This window comes from Neoarius graeffei, chromosome 7 (genome assembly GCF_027579695.1).
Source record: "Neoarius graeffei isolate fNeoGra1 chromosome 7, fNeoGra1.pri, whole genome shotgun sequence".
NCBI classification, from domain to species: domain Eukaryota; kingdom Metazoa; phylum Chordata; class Actinopteri; order Siluriformes; family Ariidae; genus Neoarius; species Neoarius graeffei.
In genome coordinates, this window is record NC_083575.1 from 20,703,872 (window position 1) to 20,728,942 (window position 25,071).

The 25,071-nt window shown below is 42.2% G+C and overlaps 1 protein-coding gene across 1 annotated transcript in view; it reads right to left on the bottom strand.

Moving 5' to 3' along the window:
* The window catches only part of wdr11 (WD repeat domain 11), a 411,155-nt gene that overhangs the window by 11,937 nt on the left and 374,147 nt on the right, over positions 1 to 25,071 (bottom strand). The window contains exons 25-26 of the mRNA XM_060925398.1: positions 22,246 to 22,411; positions 16,920 to 17,017 (exon numbers count right to left, since the gene is read on the bottom strand). Coding sequence (XP_060781381.1) covers positions 16,920 to 17,017; positions 22,246 to 22,411 — 264 coding nt within the window. The remainder of the gene's footprint in view (positions 1 to 16,919; positions 17,018 to 22,245; positions 22,412 to 25,071) is intronic.

The following is a 25,071-nucleotide window of genomic DNA, read 5'->3' on the forward strand; positions in this document are numbered from 1 at the left end:
GGCGGGGTACACCCTGGACAAGTCGCCAGGTCATCACAGGGCTGACACATAGACACAGACAACCATTCACACTCACATTCACACCTATGGTCAATTTAGAGTCACCAGTTAACCTAACCTGCATGTCTTTGGACTGTGGGGGAAACCGGAGCACCCGGAGGAAACCCACGCGGACACGGGGAGAACATGCAAACTCCACACAGAAAGGCCCTCGCCGGCCACGGGGCTCGAACCTGGACCTTCTTGCTGTGAGGCGACAGTGCTAACCACTACACCACCGTGCCGCCCCTCTCATGGAAGAATTTTATTTCGTGCCACGAGAACTTTGCTATAAAATGAGTGTTCTCTTGTCGTGATTCACTCGGTCGTTGTTAGAATTTTAACACGTGTATTACTATTTCACTTCTAGAAGCGCCAGCAAAATTATACAATAGAAACAATCCAGACTGGGCACCCACTCAGAACATGGGTTATGTTTCGTCCAAGGTCAGACTTCATTCTTCGGCAGCCAAATCAGATAGAACGCGATATCTGGGTACTCCATTATCGGTAGAAGCGTCTTATCTTCAGAAAAGTCTGACTTTTTAAAACAATATGGGTCAAAATCACACACATCTATCTCCTCTTTGTATCGGATCTTTGCTCGAGCGTTCGAATCATGGTAATACTGAGAAAATTCAGCACTGTTTACAGACACGCTTTCAGCAGCTGCCATCCTGGTTGCTTTGTACAGTTGTGTTCAAAATAATAGCAGTGTGTTTAAAAACGTGAGTAAAGCTCAAAATCTTTATAATAGTTTTTATTTCCATGCATTGGGAACACTGCACATTATATTCTACATCAAAACATGAAGAAAAATGTATGAATATTTTAATTACTTTACAGAAAATGAAGAAAAATGAACATTGGGCTGTTCAAAAAAATAGCAGTGTCTGCATTTTTCATTACAAACTCCAAATATTTACTGTATAAACTGAAAAAATCTTAAGGATTTAGTATTCCTGTGAATCACTAAACTAATATTTAGTTGTATAACCACGGTTTCTGAGAACTTCTGGCACCTGTGAACAGGTATTCCAGCCCAGGATGATTTGACAACATTCCACAATTCCTCTGCGTTTCTGGGTTTTGCCTCAGAAACAGCATTTTTGATGTCACCCCACAAGTTTTCTATCGGATTAAGGTCCGGGGATTGGGCTGGCCACTCCATAACTTTCATTTTGTTGGTCTTGAACCCTGATGCTGCTCGCTTACTGGTGTGTTTGGGGTCGTTGTCTTGTTGAAACACCCATTTCAAGGGCATTTCCTCTTCAGCATAAGGCAACATGACCTCTTCAAGTATTTTGATATATGCAAACTGATCCATGATCCCTGGTATGCGATAAATGGGCCCAACACCATAGTAAGAGAAGCATCCCCATATCATGATGCTTACACCACCATGCTTCACTGTCTTCAGAGTGTACTGTGGCTTGAATTCAGTGTTTGGGGGTCGTCTGACAAACTGTCTGCGGCTCTTGGACCCAAAAAGAACAATTTTACTTTCATCAGTCCACAAAATGTTTTTCCATTTCTCTTTAGGCCAGTCAATGTGTTCTTTGGCAAATTGTATCCTCTTCAGCACGTCTTTTTTTTTAACAGTGGAACTTTGCGGGAGCTTCTTGCCGATAGATTAGCTTCACACAGGCATCTTCTAATTGTCACAGTACTCACAGGTAACTTCAGACCGTCTTTGATCACCCTGGAGCTGATCATTGGCTGAGTCTTTATCATTCTGGCTATTCTTCGATCCATTCGAATGGTAGTCTTCTGTTTTCTTCCACGTCTCTCTGGCTTTGCTGTCCATTTTAAAGCACTGGAGATCATTTTAGCTGAGCAGCCCATCATTTTCTGCACTTCTTTACAGTATATGTTTTACCTCTCCAATCAACGTTTTAATCAAAGCACGCTGTTCTTCTGAACAATGTCTGGAACGACCCATGTTTCTCAGGTTTTCAGAGAGAAATGGATGTACAACATGTGCTGGCTTCATCCTTTAATTAGGGCCACCTGACTGACATCTGTTTTTTCACAGAATGAATGATCTCACTAATTGAACTCCACACTGCTATTATTTTGAACACGTCCCTTTCACTTAATTATTCGATTACACAGACTCAGGAGCATGCATATCATGAATGTTGGGTCTGTTGGTTTTCTATGACTCTACTACACCTACTGGTAAATTATTTGCCATGTAGTAATATAATTTCCACCAAAAACAGTGATTGATCTGGTTAGTCGTGTTGGACTGCTATTATTTTGAACACAAGTGTATATCCACCATCATGGCGGACGCGCATGACGTAGCGCATTTTGATCATGTGGTTGCAAGTCATCTATATGGGTGACGCTAGATAGTGCGATTATAAATAACTCGCTTCTGTAACTGTGCACTTTTTGACTGCAAAGCACAATCATTATAGTTTTAACATGAAGTCGACTTTGATCAAGTTATTTTGATGACTGCTCGTGGCAACTGTTTGTATTAATTGGCCTAATGGTTAGAGAAGCAGCTTTTGGACCAAAAGGTTGCTGGTTCAATTCCCTGGACCAGCAGGAATGGCTGATGTGCTCTTGAGCAAAGCACTGAACCCCCAGGCTGCTCTGGGTACACTGTATGTTGCTATGGACAAGAGTGTCTGCGAAATGACTAATGCAATTGCAGTCTAAAGCCATCTTAATGGTTTCCAAGTACAGTACATCTTTAAACTGTCCATATGGGGCCATCCAGAGGCAGGGCATCAGAATAATCACACTAATTATTTAAGCCTGTCTGCCAACTGACTATGTCGAGTGTCATAAAAATCATTCATCCAAATACGGTACAGACTCCATTTTCTTAAGAGCTCATTTTTAGCTGAGATTGGTTCTGGCCTGTTCTGGCTCTGCATGGGAGCTCTTTGTCAAGTGGGCTGCAATTTGTAAAAGAAAGTGAACCTCTGTTAAAGACAATACCACTTATCAGAAGCCGAGTCACAATTTACAGCGCGTTGCAAATTGATGTATAAAAACAGAACAAACGTGGTCCACTTAAGCTCCCAAAAGCAGTGAAGCATATTTATTCGGTGTGAATGTGTGAAAATTGATGTCGATCTTGATTTAAAAGTGTGGACTTTCAAAAGCATAAACCCTGAAGTATGCTGCATAAGCCCCAAACCTAACATGATACTGCTTGCATACAAGACAGCATTAACTAGGAACGTAAGACCAAACTGATGTAGGGGACAGCGGGGAGACTTGGGACAAGTTTTCAGCTTTTCTCGTTTGTGTGAAATTCTTTGCGGGTAGCGTAACATTCATATAAGAGTATTTACTATACCCTCTTACCACAACATTAGTTTCTCAGCTTGTCACACATACTGGCGTTCAGGCTTCACTTTTTCTGTCATTATTTTTGCAGGGAGACATGAGACATTATGTTGGAAGACTTGGGACATGACGGGGCGACATGGAACAAAAATAAAATACCTCGGCCTACAGGATTAATTTTTATTTATCATCAAAACTTGTAACATATGAACTGTATGAACACACAATGCTGGTACCGCAATAGAAAAATGTCAGTTTACCCAAAACCTGACGAGACAAAACACTTCCATTCCCAAGAAGGAACGAAATAAGCTTCATCCTCATGCAGGTACACGCCCACATGGTTAACCACAAAAAAAAAAAAAAAACTAGATAGAACTTGACGCCAACGGCGTCGATGGGGATGCCTCCGCCTGGTAGACTACACGCCTTATTAAGTTGTGATTTGGGGATGGACATTTGACCTCACAGTAATCTTGACCTGGTGAAATTACTTGTATCAGCCTTGGAGATATTGTGTTCACAAGGTTTTCGGACAGACATTTGACCTCACAGTGACCTTGACCTTAGACCTTTTGATCTCAAAATCTAATTAATTTATCTTTGTCCTCAAATGCACAAATGGTGAAAGTTTGGTGAAATTCCTTTCATTTGCCTTGGAGATATTGTGTTCACAAGGCTTTCGGACAGACATTTGACCTCATAGTGACCTTGACCTTAGACCTTTTGATCTCAAAATCTAATCAGTTCATGTTTGTCCCAAAGCGCACGAATGGTGAAAGTTTGGTGAAATTCCTTTCATTAGCCTTTGAGATATCGTGTTCACAAGGTTTCGGGACGGACGCACACATGCACGGACGGACGGACAACCTGAAAACATAATGCCTCCTGCACCTTACGGTGGTGGAGGCATAAAAAGTGCTCCGAGAGCATAATATCCCCTGCTGGCAACTATGTCATAATTCTAGTAAAATACAACTGAATTGAACAAAATTGCAAGATGCATATTACCGACATATAACAAAGAACCCTGTCAAGTTTCATGAAATTCCTCCAAAAATTATGAGAGGAGTTGATTTCAGAAGGTGAATACCCTTCCCGGGACGGGCAGACGGACATCGCTATGCCATAATCCCCCTTCGGGCCTTTTGGCCAGCGGGGGATAAAAATTGTGAGAGAAGTTGATTTCAGAAAGCAAGGACACCTTGATGAAATTGCCAAAGTACAAGTTTGTTCATAATCAAGGGCATAACTCTGGTAAAAATTTGCCCAGATTAAATTAAATTTCAATATGCGTATAACTGTCATATACCAAAGCCTTTTGCCAAGTTTGGTGAAATTCCTCCACAAATTGTGAGAGGAGTTGATTTCAGAAGGAAAACATTCTCATGAAATTGTCAAAGTATAATTTGTTAATAAAGGGCTGTAACTCTGGTAAAACGTGACCGAACTGAACGGAATTACAATATGCGTATTACCGACATATAACAAAGAATCCTGCCAAGTTTCGTGAAATTCCTCCAGAAATTGTGAGAGGAGTTGATTTCAAAAGGTGAGTACCCTTCCCAGGACGAACGACAGACACTGCCATAATCCCCCTTCAGGCCTTTCGGCCAGCGGGAAATAAAAATTAAACAATTTTTGTAAAATCGTTTAACAAGAAAAAATAAACATGAACTGTCCCAACTCTCCCCATATGGCCATTTTGAAAAAAAAAATCGTAAAATGTTTTTCCCCAGAATTTAAGGCAAGGCAAGTTTATTTATATAGCGCATTTCATACACAGTGGCAGTTCAATGTGCTTTACAGAGGTAAAAGCAAAACAGTAAACAATAGAAAATAAAATTACATAAAATAAATGGGGAAGAAGAGAGAAAAAAATAAGAATTAAACAATAGTAGAAATAAAATAATAAAATGAAGTAAAAGTTCAGTAAAAAACAGCAGAATAAAATAGAATAAAAGTTAAGTAAAGTTTAAAACATGCAAAGACTGTAAAAGTTAAGTAAAGTTTAAAACATGTAAAGATGATGATATTTATCAGTTAGCAGAAAGCATCTGAAAACAGCTTGGTCTTTAGTCTAGATTTGAAGCTGCCAACAGCAGGAGCATTTTTGATGTCCTCTGGCAGTTGGTTCCATAGCTGTACTGCATAGTAGCTAAAAGCTGCTTCACCACACTTTGTTTTAACAACAGGTTTTACCAGTAAATTTTGCTGCTGCGATCTGGTAGATCTGATTGGGTTAGGCTGCTGCAACAGTAAAACTTAAGTAAAACTAGATACGGTTGATACTTTAATTCCTAACAAATCCTGAATTCACCAGTGTACACTGCACCACAGAATGGATGTGGAGGCGAAGTAGAAAATACAAGTTTTGGTTGACAAAAATATTTAACTGCACAAACCTTACTGCAGTATCCGGCTTCATGGCTCCAAAGGAAGTCGGTTACTCTAAGGGACAAAGTGTAACTTCTGATGTAATCTAAAACCTGATTGGTTGAAATTAATTTATGGGAATACAAACTGTCCCAAGTCTCCCTGCTGTCCCCTACAATTTTGAGTCCAATGTGTTTCACTTGTACAAGATTACTGGATTACTGAGATGTACTCATCACATTTTCCCACTTGACTGTACTGATTTATTGAGCCATAAGATGTAAATCCTGTTATTTGTAGGTGATTATATTGCTACTGTGTGGTGTTCTTTGTAACTACTGCTATAGATGTATACACACCACACAGTTTATGTTGATCATTAGTCCTACTATGATAATTAAATAGCATTGATGCTTGAGTTAGAGAGGGATGTTTTTCCCTCCCAAAATAAATCCAAATGTCAGAAATGTTACCCAGCAGTGATTCACATTACAAAATATGCCTTCGAGCAAACGATGAAGCACACTTATGCGCTTCCAAGGTCTTTTCTATGGTTACCATTTACAAAGAGAAAACTAGCAAATAGATAGAGACAAATCTCAGTACTAAATGAGCCCAAAGCAGTACTGAAACTCTAGCCCACAACTCTCACTACTACTAAATGCATTGTATCATTTGTGACCCCTCACCGAATCCAGGGACGCATGTCGGCCGAAACGAATCCGAGATAATCGCAAAAGAAGCATTTTTTTTTTTCGAAATTTGTGATTTTTGTTTTTTTCCATCATGTACAAGTTGAGATCTTGAAGAATGCAATCGGTATTTCAGATAATAGATTGTTTTGTTGGAAAAGCATACATTTTTTGTTGCAAATTGTCTCGTTTTTGTCAGGACTGTAGCCTGCTGGGGGGTGTGGGTAAATTACCACATGGGCCATTCACATGATGATTTAAGTCTTTTTTCAGCTGTATGATACGAGCTGAGCTCGTGGCTACTTAAGCTGCATACAGGCATGTAATTTCACTATGGAATGAGCAAGCTAAACAGAGCGCAGAGGAGCTAAAACACCACGAAGCAAACAGACACACGGTATTTACATCGGAGATAACCATTTCTAGCAAAAAAAAAAAACGCAACCTCATTTTCCAGATTGAATGGAATACTTGAATGATCGGATGATACACGGACCGTTGTAGGACTACTTTCCATCGGAGGCATTGATGTGTGCAAGGCGACGTTTCTCTTTCTGATGGGGTGAGTTTATTAATCTAAGGCTGTGTGGTTATTTTTGCATGTAACGGAGAGCGTTGTGGTTTGGTTAAGCCTAGGTCACAGCCGGACGTACGATTTTTTGGCCGTGCGATTTTTGGCGTTTCCCAAATCGCTGCTTTTTTTTTGTTGTTGTTCACAGAGAAAGACGCGCGTTGGCCGTAAGTTTGTCTTGCAACCTGAAAAAAACGTAAGCGCCCGTAGAGTTTGTTAGACATGACAACGAACCTCTGTGGCCAGTCTACGGCTCAAAAATCAGCACGTCACACGCGCGCTCTTGTGCATTTCATGCGCGCCCTCCGTGCGTTTCTTGCGTTTTTTGCATGTAGACCGGCCGTAGGAGCACGGTACGGCCGGTTGTGACCGAGGCTTTACATGAAACTAGCATTGTGTTAGTTGTGTCATCATCGTGCTATCTTTCTTTCTTACGGTGTGAGTAATTTTTCAACCACAAAACGTTAAAGTATACTTTAGGACTTATTTTTGTACTTCATAATTGTTGTGGGCATATTTTGCATGGAAGGAAAATTGACGTGGTGATCTTTGTTTACATGAAAGTAGCATCGTGCTAGCTCGTAGGGGGTAGGGCTTTCCTTAATGTCATGCAAATGAGCACCATTATGTGCCCGCCCTGCACCTAGAGTAACTGAGAAGGAAAACTTTGAGGGCGATTTTCTCCCTTTCCTGTTTTAAGAGGTATACACTTTCAAAAGGCCACACATTCTTCAAATATTGTCAGATCTCCACATGGAAGGCATCATTGGAAAGCTTAGAAACTGTACTTTCTGAATCTGTCAATAATTCAAAATGCCCCCGGGCAGACATGCGTCCCTGGATTCCGTTATCTGACACATTTGCTCTTGCTTCCCCCCCCCTTACAAAAGAAACATGCCATCCTCAGACTAATATATATATATGACACACACAGCTCTGGAAAAAACTAAGAGACCACTTCAATTTTTTCTTAAATCAGCATCTGTATGCATGGCTGAAATTCCAACACAAGCACACCTCATTTTGCTTAATGAAGTACCGATTAGGTGATAACCTGAACCAACTCTTATTTAACGAGGAAAAGTATAAAAACCACTGCTGTGGTCATCACTATCCTCTTACAATAGGACCAGTTTGGATGGGAAAAACAGTCCTAGTAGTACCTTAAATTTAACTGTCATGCAAAAACATTTATTCATCTTGCCAAAAGAGTTAATAAAGTTTTGAGTGAGAAAAAGGATTCAATTCTGGCTTTACTGGCAGAGGGATACAGTGAGCGCCAGGTTGCTTTCATGCTTAAAATTTCAAAGGTGGCAGTTCATAAAAACAAGGCCAAGCAATAGACACTGAAGACGACAAAGTTGCAAACTGGCAGAGGGCGAAAACAACTCTCCACTGACCCGCATAACTGTCAACTCCTTCGAATGTCATTCAACAATTGTAGGATGGATGACATCAAGTGACCTACAAAAAGAATGGCAAATGGAAGATGGGGTTAAGTACACAGCAAGGGTGGTTCGAAACAGGCTCCTGCAGGCGGGGATGAAGTCATGCAAAGCTAGAAAAAAAAACCCTTCATCTCTTGCCCCTTTTCCACCAAAGCAGTTCCAGGGCTGGTTTGGGGCCAGTGCTTAGTTTGGAACCGGGTTTTCTGTTTCCACTGACAAAGAACTGGCTCTGGGGCCAGAAAAACCGGTTCCAGGCTCGCACCAACTCTCTGCTGGGCCAGAGGAAAGAACCGCTTACGTCAGCGGAGGGGGCGGAGTTGTTAAGACCAACAACAATAACAAGACTGCGAAAGATCGCCATTTTTAAGCGACGAGAAGCAGCAGCTGTACAAACGCGAAGTCATCCATTATTATTATTGTTGTTGTTGTTGTTGCTGCTGCTGCTTCTTCCGTGTTGTTTTTGCTTCGATATTCGCGCCAAGGTTTACGCAAACGTAGCGACGTAACTGACGTATACAGCGACGTAATGACGTATACAACGACGTAACTGACATATACAGCGACGTAATGACGTGGCTCTGCTTAGCACCGCGAGCTATGGAAAAGCAAACTGGTTCTCAGCTGGCTCGCAAGTTGAACGAGTTGTGAACCAGCACCAGCACTGGCCCCGAACCAGCCCTGGAACTGCTTTGGTGGAAAAGGGGTAAATGAGAAGCAAAGAAGAGCCGGATTGAGGTTTGCTAAAGACCAGAAGGATTGTACTGGAGAAGACTGGAATAAGGTTGTCCAATGTTCAGCTTTCCCCATCACCTGGTCATCTACTGGTTGGATGGAAACCTGGAGAGGCCTACAAGCCACAGTGTCTTGCACCCATTGTGAAATTTGGTGGAGGATCGGTAATGATCTTGAAGTGCTGCAGCAAGGCTGGAATGGGGCAAATTTTTGTTCGTGAAGGACACATGAATCAAACCATATGCAAGGTTATCCTGGAAGAAAACACTTGCTTCCTTCTGCTCGGACAATGTTCCCGAACTCTGAGGACCCGGGTTTTCCAGCAGGACAATGCTCCATGCCACACAGCCAGGCCAATCAAGGTGTGGATGGAGGATCACAAGATCAAGACCCTGTCATGGCCAGACCAATCTCCAGACCTGAACCCCATTGAAAACCTCTGGAATATGATCAAGCGGGAGATGGATGGTCACAAGCCATCAAACAACGCTGAGCTGATTGAATTTTTGTGCCAGGGGTGGCATAAAGTCACCCAAGAGCAATGTGAAAGATTGGTGGAGAGCATGCCAAGATGCTGTGATTAAATGTCAAGGTTATCCCACCAAATATTGATTTTTGAACTCATCCCAAGTTCAAACATTAGTACTGTGTTGCTTAAAATTGAATATGATCTTGATTTCCAGGTCTGAAAACACTTTTTTTTTTGTTATTTTGACCAGCTGTCATTTTCTACAATTAAACACTCTAACTGACAATATTTTTATGTGGAATTTGGGTGAAATGCTGTCATTAGTTTATGGAATAAAACAAAAAAAAAAGTTCATATTCCTCAAACACATAGCTATAAACAGTAAAACCAGAGAAACTGATAATTTTGCAGTGGTCTCTTAATTTTTTTCCATAGCTGTATATGGCAAAAGCAGCGTCAAAATAACCACCACAGCTACAACATAGTTCTCCTTCTCCTGAACTCTGCTGATTCCATCCTCATGGGTCTAAATGAGTGCTGAGGAGGTTGTAAAATACAGACAGGTGACAAATTGGTGGCTCGTTTTTTTTGCTGTTTCAGGTCTTGTCACTTGTGCCCTTGCAGGGAAGAGCCACTGCAAAATCGATAAAGTTGTTCTGACTGATCACCTTGATCCGAAGATGAAATATTTATATCTTGATGGGAGTGGTTTCTTTCAAGAACCCCGCCCCCATCCACAGGTTACCAGAAGGTTTGAGGAGTATGAAAGTGAGGGAAAAACATGCTAAGGCCTTCTCAGTCACTAGATCTCAACTAAACACTTATGGTTTTTATTATGAAGCAACGTGTTAAATGGCACTCTTCACCTTAACACATCAAAGCATCAGTTCAGAGAAATGGTCAAAGAATCACGTTCATCCATCCTACAGATCCTTGTCGAGACTTGTTCTGAGAGCTCATGGCAATGTGACACCTTTCCAAAACATCTGATGTGGTTTCTTTTTTTTTTTTTGGGCTTCCTTTGTCACCCATCTATATGTAGTGCATATTTCAGTAATTTAGCTACAGCATATACAGTGGTGCTTGAAAGTTTGTGAACCCTTTAGAATTTTCTATATTTCTGCATAAATATGACCTAAAACATCATCAGATTTTCACACAAGTCCTAAAAGTAGATAAAGAGAACCCAGTCAAACAAATGAGACAAAATTATTATACTCGGTCATTTATTTATTGAGGAAAATGATCCAATATTACATATCTGTGAGTGGCAAAAGTATGTGAACCTTTGCTTTCAGTATCTGGTGTGACCCCCTTGTGCAGCAATAACTGCAACTAAACGTTTCCGGTAACTGTTGATCAGTCCTGCACACCGGCTTGGAGGAATTTTAGCCCATTCCTCCGTACAGAACAGCTTCAACTCTGGGATGTTGGTGGGTTTCCTCACATGAACTGCTCACTTCAGGTCCTTCCACAAGATTTCGATTGGATTAAGGTCAGGACTTTGACTTGGCCATTCCAAAACATTCACTTTATCCTTTAACCATTCTTTGGTAGAACGACTTGTGTGCATTGTCTTGCTGCATGACCCACCTTCTCTTGAGATTCAGTTCATGGACAGATGTCCTGACATTTTCCTTTAGAATTCGCTGGTATAATTCAGAATTCATTGTTCCAGCAATGATGGCAAGCCGTCCTGGCCCAGATGCAGCAAAGCAGGCCCAAACCATGATACTACCACCACCATGTTTCACAGATGGGATAAGGTTCTTATGCTGGAATGCAGTGTTTTCCTTTCTCCAAACATAACGCTTCTCATTTAAACCAAAAAGTTCTATTACACGACTATTACACGCCTTGCTCTTGGAGTGATCTTTGCTGGTCGACCACTCCTGGGGAGGGTAACAATGGTCTTGAATTTCCTCCATTTGTACACAATCTGTCTGACTGTGGACTGGTGGAGTCCAAACTCTTTAGAGATGGTTTTGTAACCTTTTCCAGCCTGATGAGCATCAACAATGCTTTCTCTGAGGTCCTCAGAAATGTCCTTTGTTCCTGCCATGATACACTTCCACAAACGTATGCTGTGAAGATCAGACTTTGATAGATCCCTGTTCTTTAAATAAAACAGGGTGCCCACTCACACCTGATTGTCATCCTATTGACTGAAAACACCTGACTCTAATTTCACCTTCAAATTAACTGCTAATCCTAGATGTTCACATACTTTTGCCACTCACAGATGTGTAATATTGGATCATTTTCCTCAATAAATAAATGACCAAGTATAATATTTTTGTCTCATTTGTTTAACTGGCTTCTCTTTATCTACTTTTAGGACTTGTGTGAAAATCTGATGTTTTAGGTCATGTTTATGCAGAAATATAGAAAATTCTAAAGGGTTCACAAACTTTCAAGCACCACTGTAATTATTATTGTGATGATTACGGCGATTATGATTATTACTTCTTATGTGAAGATTTTGATGCCATTTATTTGATGAGATGTAAGAAACAGACACCACAATATACAGGGTGTCTGAAAAGTCAGAAACCAGCGAGAGTAAAACTACATCAAATTAATTTTGTGGATTTTGCTCAACATAATCAGATGAATCAATCTGCTCAACATATTCCCACTGGTTTCTGAATTTTTGGGCACCCTGTACACTCACTGGCCACCTTATTAAGAACAACTGCAGTGATCCAAGCAGCCAATCACGAGCCAGTGCATAAAATCATACAGATACACGTCAAGAGATTCCGTCAAACATCAGAATGTGGAAAAGGTGATCTCAGTCACTTTAACCATGGCATGGGTGTTGGTGCCAGATGGGCTGGTTTGAGTATTTCAGAAACTGCTGATCGCTTGGGATTTTCACACAAAACAGCATCTAGAGTTTACACAGAATGGTGCCATTAAAAAAAACAAAAAACAAAATGCTTTGTTGATGAAAGGTCAGACTGGTTTGAGCCAACACAGGAAGGCTATGGTAACTCAAACAAGACCGTCAATGACGTTGTAGCTCACTCTGGCCCCATCTGGTCCAGAAGGAACGATTTAAAGTGGGCCACCTTGCATAATAAATGTTGCAAGCTATATACAAGCTATATACACCCTAAGAATACTGACCTATTAGCCAGAAAGAATCCAAAACGGTGAGGAATTGACCGAGAAGAAGCAATTTTTGTTGAACTGCTCACTAAGGCTTAATTAGTCCATAACTTTATTAATAATTGTAATTAAGTAAATCTGGGTAGAAGTTATATGCACCCTAAGTACCCCTACGTTCATGCCAGAAAGAATCAAAATCGGTGAAGAATTGAGGAAGAAGCAATGTGTGGAAACTGTTCATTAGGGCTTAATTACTCCATATCCTCATTATTAATTGCAATTAGCTATACAAATTTGGGTAGAAGCTATACGCACCCCAGGCAGACCTACCTCTCTGCCAAAAAGAACAAGAGTGCTCCGAGAGCACAATATTCCCTGCTGGTAACTCGGCCATAACTCTGGTAAAATGCGACTGAATTGAACGAAATTGCAATATGCGTATTACCGACATACAACAGAATCCTGCCAAGTTTCATGAAATTACTCCAAAAATTGAGAGAGGAGTTGATTTCAGAAGGCGAGTATCCTTCCTGGGATGGACGGCTGGCCATCGCTATGACATAATCCCCCTTCGGGCCTTTCGGCCTGCGGGGATAAAAATTGAGAGAGAAGCAGCGATTTTCGTGAAATGTGGATGACTCCGGACGGACAAAACATGATGGGATGAGCTAATAACTCTTTACATTCATGGTGAGCAGAAAAGCATCTCAGGATGCGCAACATGTCACAGGAGGTAGATGGTCTACAACAGCAGAAGACCATATTGCATTCCATTCCTGCCAGCCAAGAACAGGCACGAGAGGTGGGCACAGACGGCTGAAGACTGCATAAACACCGCCTGGTCTTTTTCCACTCTCTAACTGCCCAGTTTTTGTGAGCGGCCATGTACCACGCCGCAGTCAAACTCACAGAGATCACATTTTTTTCCTCCCCGTTCTGTTTGAAGTGAATATTAACTGAAGCTCCTGATCGGTCACGCTGCGTTTCTGCCACACGATGTACATCAATGAGCAGGTGCTCCTAATAAAGTGCTCAGTGGATCCCGGATCGCAAAATCATGGGTAACGGGAATTGAGGTTATTTTGGAAACAGCCCTGATCATCTCCAGCAGAACATTTACCCTGAATTACACAATGCCACTTGAAAATATGTGACCGCTCACCAAATCCAGGGACACATGTCGGCCGAAACGAATCCGAGATAATCGCAAAAGAAGCATTTTTTTTTTAATTTGTGATTTTTGTTTTTTTCCATCATGTGTAAGTTGAGATCTTGAAGAATGCAATCAGTATTTCAGATAATAGACTGTTTTGTTGGAAAAGCATACATTTTTTGTTGCAAATTGTCTCGTTTTTGTCAGGACTGTAGCCTGCTGGGGGGTGTGGGTAAATTACCATATGGGCCATTCACATGATGATTTAAGTCTTTTGTTTGTTTTTTTTCCGCGAATCAGCTGTATGATCCGAGCTGAGCTCGTGGCTACTTAACTGCATACAGGCGTGTGATTTCACTATGGAATGAGTTACTAAACAGAGCGCAGAGGAGCTGAAACACCGCGAAGCAAACAGACGCACGGTATTTACATCGGAGATAACCATTTCTAGCAAAAAAACCCGCAACCTCGTTTTCCAGATTGAATGGAATACTTGAATGATCGGATGATACACAGACCGTTCTAGGATTACGTTCCATCGGAGGCATTGGTGTGTGCAAGGCGCCGTTTCTCTTTCTGATGGGGTAAGTTTATTAATCTAAGGCTGTGTGGTTATTTTTGCATGTAACGGAGAGTGTTGTGGTTTGGTTAAGCCTAGGTCACAACCGGACGTACGATTTTTTGGCCGTGTGATTTTTGCCGTTTCCCAAATCGCTGCGTTTTTTTTTTTGTTCATGGAGAAAGACGCGCGTTGGCCGTAAGTTTGTCTTGCAACCTGAAAAAAACGTAAGCGCCCGTAGATTTTGTTTGACATGACAAAGAACCTCTGCGGCCGGTCTGCGGCTCGAAAATCAGCACAACACACGCGTGCTCTTGTGCTTTTCACACGCGCGCTTTCGTGCGTTTCATGCGCGCTCTCCGTGTGTTTCTTGCGTTTTTTGCATGTAGACCGGCCGTAGGAGCGCGTACTGTACGGCCGGTTGTGACCGAGGCTTTACCTGAAACTAGTGTTGTGTTAGTTGTGTCATCATCGTGCTATCTTTCTTTCTTACGGTGTGAGTAATTTTTCAACCACAAAACGTTAAAGTATACTTTAGGACTTATTTTTGTACTTCATAATTGTTTTGGGCATACTTTGCATGGAAGGAAAATTGACATGGTGATCTTTGTTTACATGAAAGTAGCATCGTGCTAGCTAGTAGGGGGTAGGGCTTTCCTTAATGTCATGCAAATGAGCACCATTATGTGCCCGCCCTACACCCAGAGTAGGGATGTCCCGATCAGGTTTTTTTGCCCTCCGATCCGATACCGATCATTTGATTTTGAGTATCTGCCGATACCGAGTCCCGATCCGATACTTCTTATAATCCATAAAAAATAAAGACGAGGAAAGAAACGGATCCAGGATGTTCCTCATTTTTTATTTAACACCTTATTTTAACATCCAACAACTCCGTTAGCAGGGCAGCACGGTGGTGTAGTGGTTAGCGCTGTCGCCTCACAGCAAGAAGGTCCTGGGTTCGAGCCCCGGGGCTGGCGAGGGCCTTTCTGTGCGGAGTTTGCATGTTCTCCCCGTGTCCGCGTGGGTTTCCTCCGGGTGCTCCGGTTTCCCCCACAGTCCAAAGACATGCAGGTTAGGTTAACTGGTGACTCTAAATTGACCGTGAGTGTGAATGTGAGTGTGAATGGTTGTCTGTGTCTATGTGTCAGCCCTGTGATGACCTGGCGACTTGTCCAGGGTGTACCCCGCCTTTCGCCCGTAGTCAGCTGGGATAGGCTCCAGCTCGCCTGCGACCCTGTAGAAGGATAAAGCGGCTAGAGATAATGAGATGAGACCTCCGTTAGCAAACAGAGCACTTACGTGAGGCAGTTTGAACAATAAATAACAAATAAAAAAAAAATAACCTTAAAATACCTGGCAGGAATGTAAACAAATAAAAAAAAAAAAAAAAGTGCCACAGTGCCAGTAATTTGCTTTTAAGAACGCATCTCACAGTGGTGTACAGTAATTTCAATTAAGGAAATGAACGTTTTTCTTGATGAAAACGAACATTTCTACCCTTTCAGGTTTGAGCCCGTTTCTTTTGTCATCCAACGAAAAAAAAAAAAGATCTCATGCTTTGCTTTCCGCTTCGAACTGCTTCCGTGTTCAACTTTGCCGGCAACAGGCAGCCAATAACCAATAGCGTCTCCGCTACAAAGTGATGTCATGCCGCACGCGTTGATGTTGCTGTGTTGAGGCAAGAGGTCTGGTCTCACTCTGTGCCAACGCATAGCTATTGATGTGTTAAAAATGAGAATATATTATATAGATATATATCCGATCCCTGATCGGGAGGCAATGCCCGATTCCGATCGAGTCTGAAACCATGTGATCGGGCCCGATTTCCGATCACGTGATCGGATCGGGACATCCCTAACCCAGAGTAGCTGAGAAGGAAAACTTTGAGGGTGATTTTCTCCCTTTCCTGTTTTAAGAGGTATACACTTTCAAAAGGCCACACATTCTTCAAATATTGTCAGATCTCCACATGGAAGGCATCATTGGAAAGCTTAGAAACTGTACTTTCTGAATCTGTCAATAACTCAAAATGCCCCCGGGCAGACATGTGTCCCTGGATTCTGTGATCTGCCACATATTTGCGATTTAGAATTTGGGCAAGTTATGTGTTGGAAATGACAATTACAAATGTAACAAATAGAAAAAGAGAAGTGTATCAGCAGGAATGTTGCAAAGAGGAATTTCACAGCATCTTGGAAGCGTGACGCGTACCGTACCAATAGGTCATAGCCTAAGGCACACTTAATGACAAAATTAACACTGCATTGACATACAATATGTGTTTGCTGGCTGGAAGGCTGGCACTGTGTGTGTGTGTATGGAGGTTCAAATGCATTTTGACAGGCTGTGTGTGTTCTATTTATCCCACAGAATAAAATGATCAACAAACCCTTTCAGCTCGACTTTTTTGCACCTTAGCTTTTTTTTTTTTTTTAAGTCCGTAGAGAATACCTTTGCCAGCCAAGCGGCGCGGTTCCACTCGCCGTATGTCTGCAGATAACGACAGGCGTCTGCTGCCTTGTCAATCAAACACAGCAACTGCACGCCCTCTGCACAGAGACAGAAAGAGAGAGAGTGGAAAATGGGAAACAATATAATGGCATAATCAATTACCAACAACAGCTCCGTAAGTGCCCTGACGAAGATATTTGTCAAGGGCTAAGGGTCGCTGTGATTATTTACTGGGCGATGTCAGGTCTTGAGTGATGCTACACACACACACACACACAGACAGGCAGCCTATTTTCAGAGTGCAGATTGTCAGGGAATACCGGCTCCAATTTCACGAGCGTGATGTGTTTCGTCTTGGGAATTTTTCAGAAAGGAATGACACTGACTGAATTATACTGTCTTATAACTCGGATGCACAGCACACCCCGTCCCATATAATTTCAGAACGGCTTTCAACTTTACTGATGAGGAGCAGAAGCTTTGGAGCAGACGGAAATAATGAATTGAACATGCTCAAAAATATACAACACTGTCATAAACTGGAGGCGTTAGATTTTCTCGAGTCACAGCCATATTTGGGGTTTTCCCTCCTTTATAAAACGCAACACATACAACTCCTAACCGATTCAGAAAATAGTTGACGAGTTAAATAAGGCATGCGCTCAAGAGTAACACTAATGACTTTTATTCCTGTGCTCACACACTCTTTTGTATATGTGGCTTCTACACACTGTGGCATTAAATAAAATTATAGAAAATTGCTCGGGCAGTTTCCTTAAGCCTCGGTCACAAACGGCCGTACGTGCTCCTACGGCCGGTCTACGTGCAAAAAACGCAAGGAGGGCGCGCGTGTGACGTGCTGATTTTCGAGCCGTAGACTGGCTGCAGAGGTTCTTTGTCATGTCAAACAACCTCTACGGGCGCTTACGTTTTTTTTCAGGTTGCAAGACAAACTTACGGCCAACGTGCGTCTTTCTCCATGAACAAAAAAAGCAGCGATTTGGGAAACGCCAAAAATCGCACGGCCAAAAAATCGTACGTCCGGTTGTGACCTAGGCTATACTCGCATTGTGTGCCTCGAGTCAATTAACGACACATGCTCGTGTGGGTTTTGATATCCGTTCTAGTCTAATTTCTGTCCTTGTCCTGTCATTGATTTGTTGCCCGAGTGTGCTCACCTGTTTTGTTTTAGTTCTCGATCAATTCACCTTCTTTTAGATCCTGTGTGTCACTGCCTTACCATGCAAACCCCAAGCCTTGTTTTCTGTGAATCAAAATTCTGTATTCCCCTGGTTAATGTCCTTACTTGGTTCTCCCATTGTTGATTATGGATGCCAGGTTAACTTTGCCTGCCTGTGTTTTAACCCCCACTATGAACTCACTAGGCTCCAATAAAGCACATGCCGAGTTTACGCTGTTGCATCCTGCCTCCCGCTACACGTTATTAAACAAAAGTTCGACTGAACAACGCTGGGAGGAAAAAAAAAGCCTCAGAGGGGTACATTCCAGCACTAATTACATTCAAACATTTCCAGGTGCAATTCTAACACATTCTATTTCACAGAATATAAACAAACTAGGAGCCTAATTCCACTATCATGACCCTGACCAGGCACTTACTAAGGATGAATGAATGAATGAATGCGATACCTAGCAATGCTCATGTGCGCCTTCTTTGTCTCGTGAGCTTCATATATTCTTCTACACTACCGTTCAAAAGTTTGGGGTCACCCAGACAATTTTGTGTTTTCCATGAAAAGTCACACTTTTATTTACCACCATCAGTTGTAAAATGAATAGAAAATATAGTCAAGACATTTTTCTGGCCATTTTGAGCATTTAATCGACCCCACAAATGTGATGCTCCAGAAACTCAATCTGCTCAAAGGAAGGTCAGTTTTATAGCTTCTCTAAAGAGCTCAACTGTTTTCAGCTGTGCTAACATGATTGTACAAGGGTTTTCTAATCATCCATTAGCCTTCTGAGGCAATGAGCAAACACATTGTACCATTAGAACACTGGAGTGAGAGTTGCTGGAAATGGGCCTCTATACACCTATGGAGATATTGCACCAAAAACCAGACATTTGCAGCTAGAATAGTCATTTACCACATTAGCAATGTATAGAGTGGATTTCTGATTAGTTTAAAGTGATCTTCATTGAAAAGAACAGTGCTTTTCTTTCAAAAATAAGGACATTTCAAAGTGACCCCAAACTTTTGAACGGTAGTGTAATGCCGCTTTTCCACTACCAACGCGGCTGAGTTGGGCTGAGCCGTGCGGTGCTGAGTTGGGCTGAGTCGAGCTGAGTGGGGCTGTTGGAGTTGCATTTCGACTACAACCGCGCTGGCTGGAAGTGGGTGGACACATTGGGTGGAGTTAGCGAAAGTAGGTGGACGTCACGTGATGTCGTTAAGCAGCGCAAACAGTGACATCAGTGAGCTTTTAAGCGGTAGTCTCACGACCCGGATAGTAAACAATAAACATGGAGGACATGGAGTCGTTAGTGTTGCTGGTCTTGGTGCTGTGGCTTGTTGTCACCGACAACGCCAACAGATACTGGCAAGAGCGTATAGATGAGGCGAGGCGCATAAGGCTTCATAATTCTCCTTCTTCCGGGTTTGCGGTGTTTACAGATCCCAGCGTGCTCGCGGGGCGTGTGTGGGCATGTGAGGACACTCCTCCTCACCAATCAGTGCACAGGGGAGAGTCTGCTCACGCCCCCAGCCTCACTCGGCACGGTTTGGCTCGCTTCAGCCCCACTCCAAAACGGTGCGAGTTTTAGGGGCTAAGCAGGGCTGAAGCGAGCTGAGTCGTGCTGTTTTTTGGTAGTCGAAATGCGAGCCGTGTCGGGCTGAAGCAAGCTGAAGTGAGCTGAAAAAGGGTAGTGGAAAAGGGCCATAAGTCTCCAAAACCAGTAAGTCTATTCCTAGTATCATGGATGCACAGATGCATGGACAACCCAAAAACACAATGCCTCTACCACTAGGAAAAAAAAATAACAGTGCACCTACAGTACTACTCATATCGGTATTTGTAATTGTTTAGAATGCGTTATCTATTCAATCTGAAAAAAAAAAACCACAGACAACCCCAATTTCAAGAAAGTTGGGACTGTAAATAAAAACAGAATGTGATAATTTGCAAATCATGGAAACACTATACCATATTTCACTGAAAGTAGTATGACGACAACATATCAGATGTTGAAACTCAGAAATGTTATTGTTTTTTGTGGCATGTTTAACACTGTGTTGCATCACCTCTACTTTCAGCAACACTCTGTCAATGTTTGGGAACTGAGGAGACCAATTGCTGTAGTTTTGAAAGAGAAGTGTTGTCCCGTTTTTGCCTAATATACAATTTCAGTTGCTCAACAGTTCGGCGTCTCCTTTGTCATATTTTGCGCTTCATGATGTGCTAAATGTTTTAAAATATGAGACAGGTCTGGGCTGCAGGCAGGCCAGTTTAGCACCCAGACTCTTTTACTACAGAGCCATGCAGTTTTAATATGTGCAAAAAGCGGTTTGGCATTGTCTTGCTGAAAGAAGGAAGACCGTCCCCGAAAGATTTAGTCTGGATGGCAGCATATTGCTCTGAAACATATATTATATATCATTCAGCATTAATGATGCCTTCCCAGATGTACAAGCTACCCATGTCATGTGCACTAATGCCCCCTCATACCATCACAGATGCTGGCTTTTGAACCATGCACTGATAACAAGCGGGATGGTCCCTCTCCTCTTTTGCCTGGAGGACGTGGTGTCCATGATTACTAAAAAGAATTTCTAATTTTGATTCGTCAGACCTCGGGACAATTTTCCACTTCGCCTCAGTCCATCATAAAAGAGCTCGGGCCCAGAGAAGATGGCGGTGTTTCTGGATATTGTTTATATCTGGTTTTAACTTGCGTTTGTGGATGCAGTAATGAACTGTTTTCACAGACGATGGTTTTCTGAAGTGTTCCTGAGCCCATACAGTGATTTCCACTACAGACACATGTCTGCTTTTAATGCAGTGTCTTCTGAGGGCCTGAAGATCACAGGCATCCAATGTCAGTTTTCAGCCTTGTCTCTTGCCTACAGAGATTTCTCCAGATTCTCTGGATCTTTTAATGATATTATGTACCACAGATGATGTGATCCCCAAATTCTTTGCAATTTTAGATGGAGGAACTTCATTCTTAAAATTGTTGCACTGTTTGCCCATGCAGTCTTTCACAGAGTGGTGAACCCCTCCCTGTCTTTACTTCTGAGAGACTCTGCCTCTCTAGGATGCTCTTTTTATACCCAATCATGTTACTGACCTGTTGCCAATTAACCAAAAAACCTATTTTTTTTAAGCATTACACAACTTTTTTCAGTATTTTGTTGCCCCTGTCCCAATGTTTCTGAAACATGTTGCTGACATCAAATTCAAAATGAGCATATATTTAAAAAAAAAAAAAAAAACACCCCCAAAAACCCAATAAGATTTCTCAGTTTCAACAATTGATATATTGTCTTTGTACTATTTTCAATGAAATATAGGGCGTCCATGATTTGCAAATCTTCACATTTTGTTTAAAACATAAATAAAACAGTGTGGGCGGCACGGTGGTGTAGTGGTTAGTGCTGTCGCCTCACAGCAAGAAGGTCCGGGTTCGAGCCCCGTGGCCGGCGAGGGCCTTTCTGTGTGGAGTTTGCATGTTCTCCCCGTGTCCGCGTGGGTTTCCTCCGGGTGCTCCGGTTTCCCCCACAGTCCAAAGACATGCAGGTTAGGTTAACTGGTGACTCTAAATTGACCGTAGGTGTGAATGTGAGTGTGAATGGTTGTCTGTGTCTATGTGTCAGCCCTGTGATGACCTGGCGACTTGTCCAGGGTGTACCCCGCCTTTCGCCCGTAGTCAGCTGGGATAGGCTCCAGCTTGCCTGCGACCCTGTAGAACAAGATAAAGCGGCTAGAGATAATGAGATGAGAGATGAGATAAAACAGTGTCCCAACTTTTTGGAATTGGGGTTGTATTCCGATCCGGTTACTTGTCTTTGTCTTGATGGCTATGGCTATATAATGCTTTAAATCCAGTTCATATTAAGTAATTACAAGACTTAAAAGACAGCTACAATGCTGTCTTTCAAACAAAGCTTTACCTTGGAACTTTACAAATGCTGCCTATTGAGGCAACAAGCTCATATATGGACATTACAGACATTAGGTTTAAGCTTCTACAACATCATTATGCATACAATATTATGCTGTATTTGCTATTGGCACTTGCTGCTTCACAGAGTTACCTGAAGTAGCCTTAAGCCTCAGTGAAATGAAAAGCAGGCAGTTACTGTACCTGCTAGCTTTCCACTGGCAATCATATTGGTGGCTACAAGTTTAATGGTGCTCTGAGAAGGTCCAGAGGAGGGAATAGTTGTCACAAGGCAGGCTTTAAGTGAGTCACAGTAGTAGCTCGGGTTCTCGGCACTCGTCTCCAGCAGCAGCTGCACCGCCCGGTCCGTCTGCCAAATGAAGACAATGTTTATTTCGGTGTAGGTGTTTTTTTTTTTTAAAGTAAGTCTTAATAGATTAAAGGTACTGACTGCAAAACCATCTAAAATTTTTACATTTTTTATTGTCCATGGCCTTTCCCCATGTCTCGCAAGAACAATATCATGCGGACAAGATGTGATCATTTTGATATGCTGAGGGTCGTTTTTCTCCGTTTTGGGACCATTTTACTCCCTCTTGAGGTAAACAGTATGGCCCGACGGAAACAGCCGAACATGAGGAGCTTTAACTAATTCGCGTAACTATGGAACTGCATCACACCAAGATGGCGATGTGCGGAAAACGTTGAGAGTCTGTATCGACCTTGGAGAGTTTTGAGTCGCAGGGATGTAATTTGTGGTTGACATTCGCGAATAGATCCGTGAAACAAAAGACTAATATATCTTTTCTCTGTTACTGCTTTTGTATTATCGTTTCTTCCTCTGTAAGATCAAAATATTCGGTGTATAACTCAAAACTGTTTTCCAAACGAAGTATTGCACAAAAACGAGTTTAAATGACGATTACTGAAGACTTTTTTCAAACTTTCCTGATTGCTATCAAAACAAACAAAACTTCCGTCTTGATTACGTCAGCATTCGAAAGAGGGCGCGCGCGTCTTTTGACAACGTTGGCAGGTGTCGGTCACTTTGATTTCCGCTGTACGTTTTACTTCCGTCCTACGATGTCTCGCACAGGTCTCGACGCATCTCGTTTACGGCCATCGCTTTGACATATGGACTGATATATTACAGAGCATATTTCAAACACTCGGAACTTGCTATAGCAGTGAAAAAATAGCGATCAGAAATGCATTCCAATATTTAATAAAAGGAGAAATAGAATTTTGATGAGGGCGGCACGGTGGTGTAATGGTTAGCGCTGTTGCCTCACAGCAAGAAGGTTCTGCGTTCGAGCCCCGTGGCCGGCGAGGGCCTTTCTGTGCGGAGTTTGCATGTTCTCCCCGTGTCCGCGTGGGTTTCCTCCGGGTGCTCCGGTTTCCCCCACAGTCCAAAGACATGCAGGTTAGGTTAACTGGTGACTCTAAATTGACCGTAGGTGTGAATGTGAGTGTGAATGGTTGTCTGTGTCTATGTGTCAGCCCTGTGATGACCTGGCGACTTGTCCAGGGTGTACCCCGCCTTTCGCCCGTAGTCAGCTGGGATAGGCTCCAGCTTGCCTGCGACCCTGTAGAACAGGATAAAGCGGCTAGAGATAATGAGATGAGATAACTCCATACTCGCTACTGTGGAGTTGAGCTCATGCATTTTAAGGCCAAGATAGCTAAGTGATAGCTAGAATGACTTGGTTATCTGTCCAGAAAAATGACACGTCATCTAACTTTGCTCTGTCTTACAGTTGCACTCACTAGGCAGGCTTTCCTTTTCTTTTCTGCTGGCTTTTAGCTGACAAAAGAGCCGAGTCTGCTACGTTTGCCCATGTTGACTTGTTTTGGTTAAAAATAGGTCAGACACACCCCACGGTGGTCACGTGATACTGTTGCTTGCTTGCTTGGACAATCTCCGGAATCCTAAAACGTGGGACGCTTTTTATCTCAGCAAAACATTTATACACAGGATACGTGGTGTGTGTGCAGCAGCGAAACATCTCGAAACTCCAACAGCAACAGAACATTTTGTCCAGAATTCAACTTTGCAGTCAGAACCTTTAAATGATATGCACTAAGGAAGTGTAGTTTTAACCTGAGCAAGTTTCATCAAATGATGACTTGAACAAAAATTATTTGGATCATAACAAAACCAGGAACGAAATGCATGTTGGGTTTGTTATGTTATGATCCATTCTGAATGTTTTTGCAGAAATTCATCTCGCAAACCAGCCACACAAACTACATCAACAATAACACATTATAAAATGTCAACAAATTAAAAAAAAAATGCTTTTTCATGTTCAGATCCCTAATACTCGATTACACTGTCAAAGAAATGTATGGGAATAGACATTATGTTTAGCCTTGTGTAAAAAAAAAAAGTCTAATTAAAAATGCGTCCTTCCATCTTCCGACACCATATTGCAGGGGATTGTAAATGAGATCATTTGCAAGGGGTGTGTGTGTGTGCACGCGTTGGGGGATAATGACAGAGGGAATGAGATAGATGAAAAGATCTGTCAAATGAAACGCTATACAGCACCTCATTCTTTCCCCTCACCTGCTCATGCAGAAGGGAAGGGTAAACCTATTTATTTAATATAAACTTATTTCTATAAAATCCGTGAGGCAGCAGGATACAAGGCGCAGAACTCATGTCTGTTTGACTGATCAGTTCGTTTGTTTGCTGGTCAGCCCTTCTCAAATATTATACCATCTAAATGACTAAGAAGTTGTTTAATTGGTACCGACTACTTTAAGAGGTAATAATGCAACAACTATTAACAGATTTTCATTTATATGATACTTTTCCCCCCAAGGAAACAACAAGATCAGCTGTGAGCTACTGCTCACTTGCGTATCCCCCCCGCTCTCGCTGATATCAGAATGCAAGCAATCGAAAGAAAAGGACACTTCTTTTTTTAAAGATATTTTTTTGGGCTTTTTTCACCTTTATTATTGGATAGGACAGTGTAGAGACAGGAAATGAGCGGGAGAGAGAGACGGGGAGGGATCGGGACA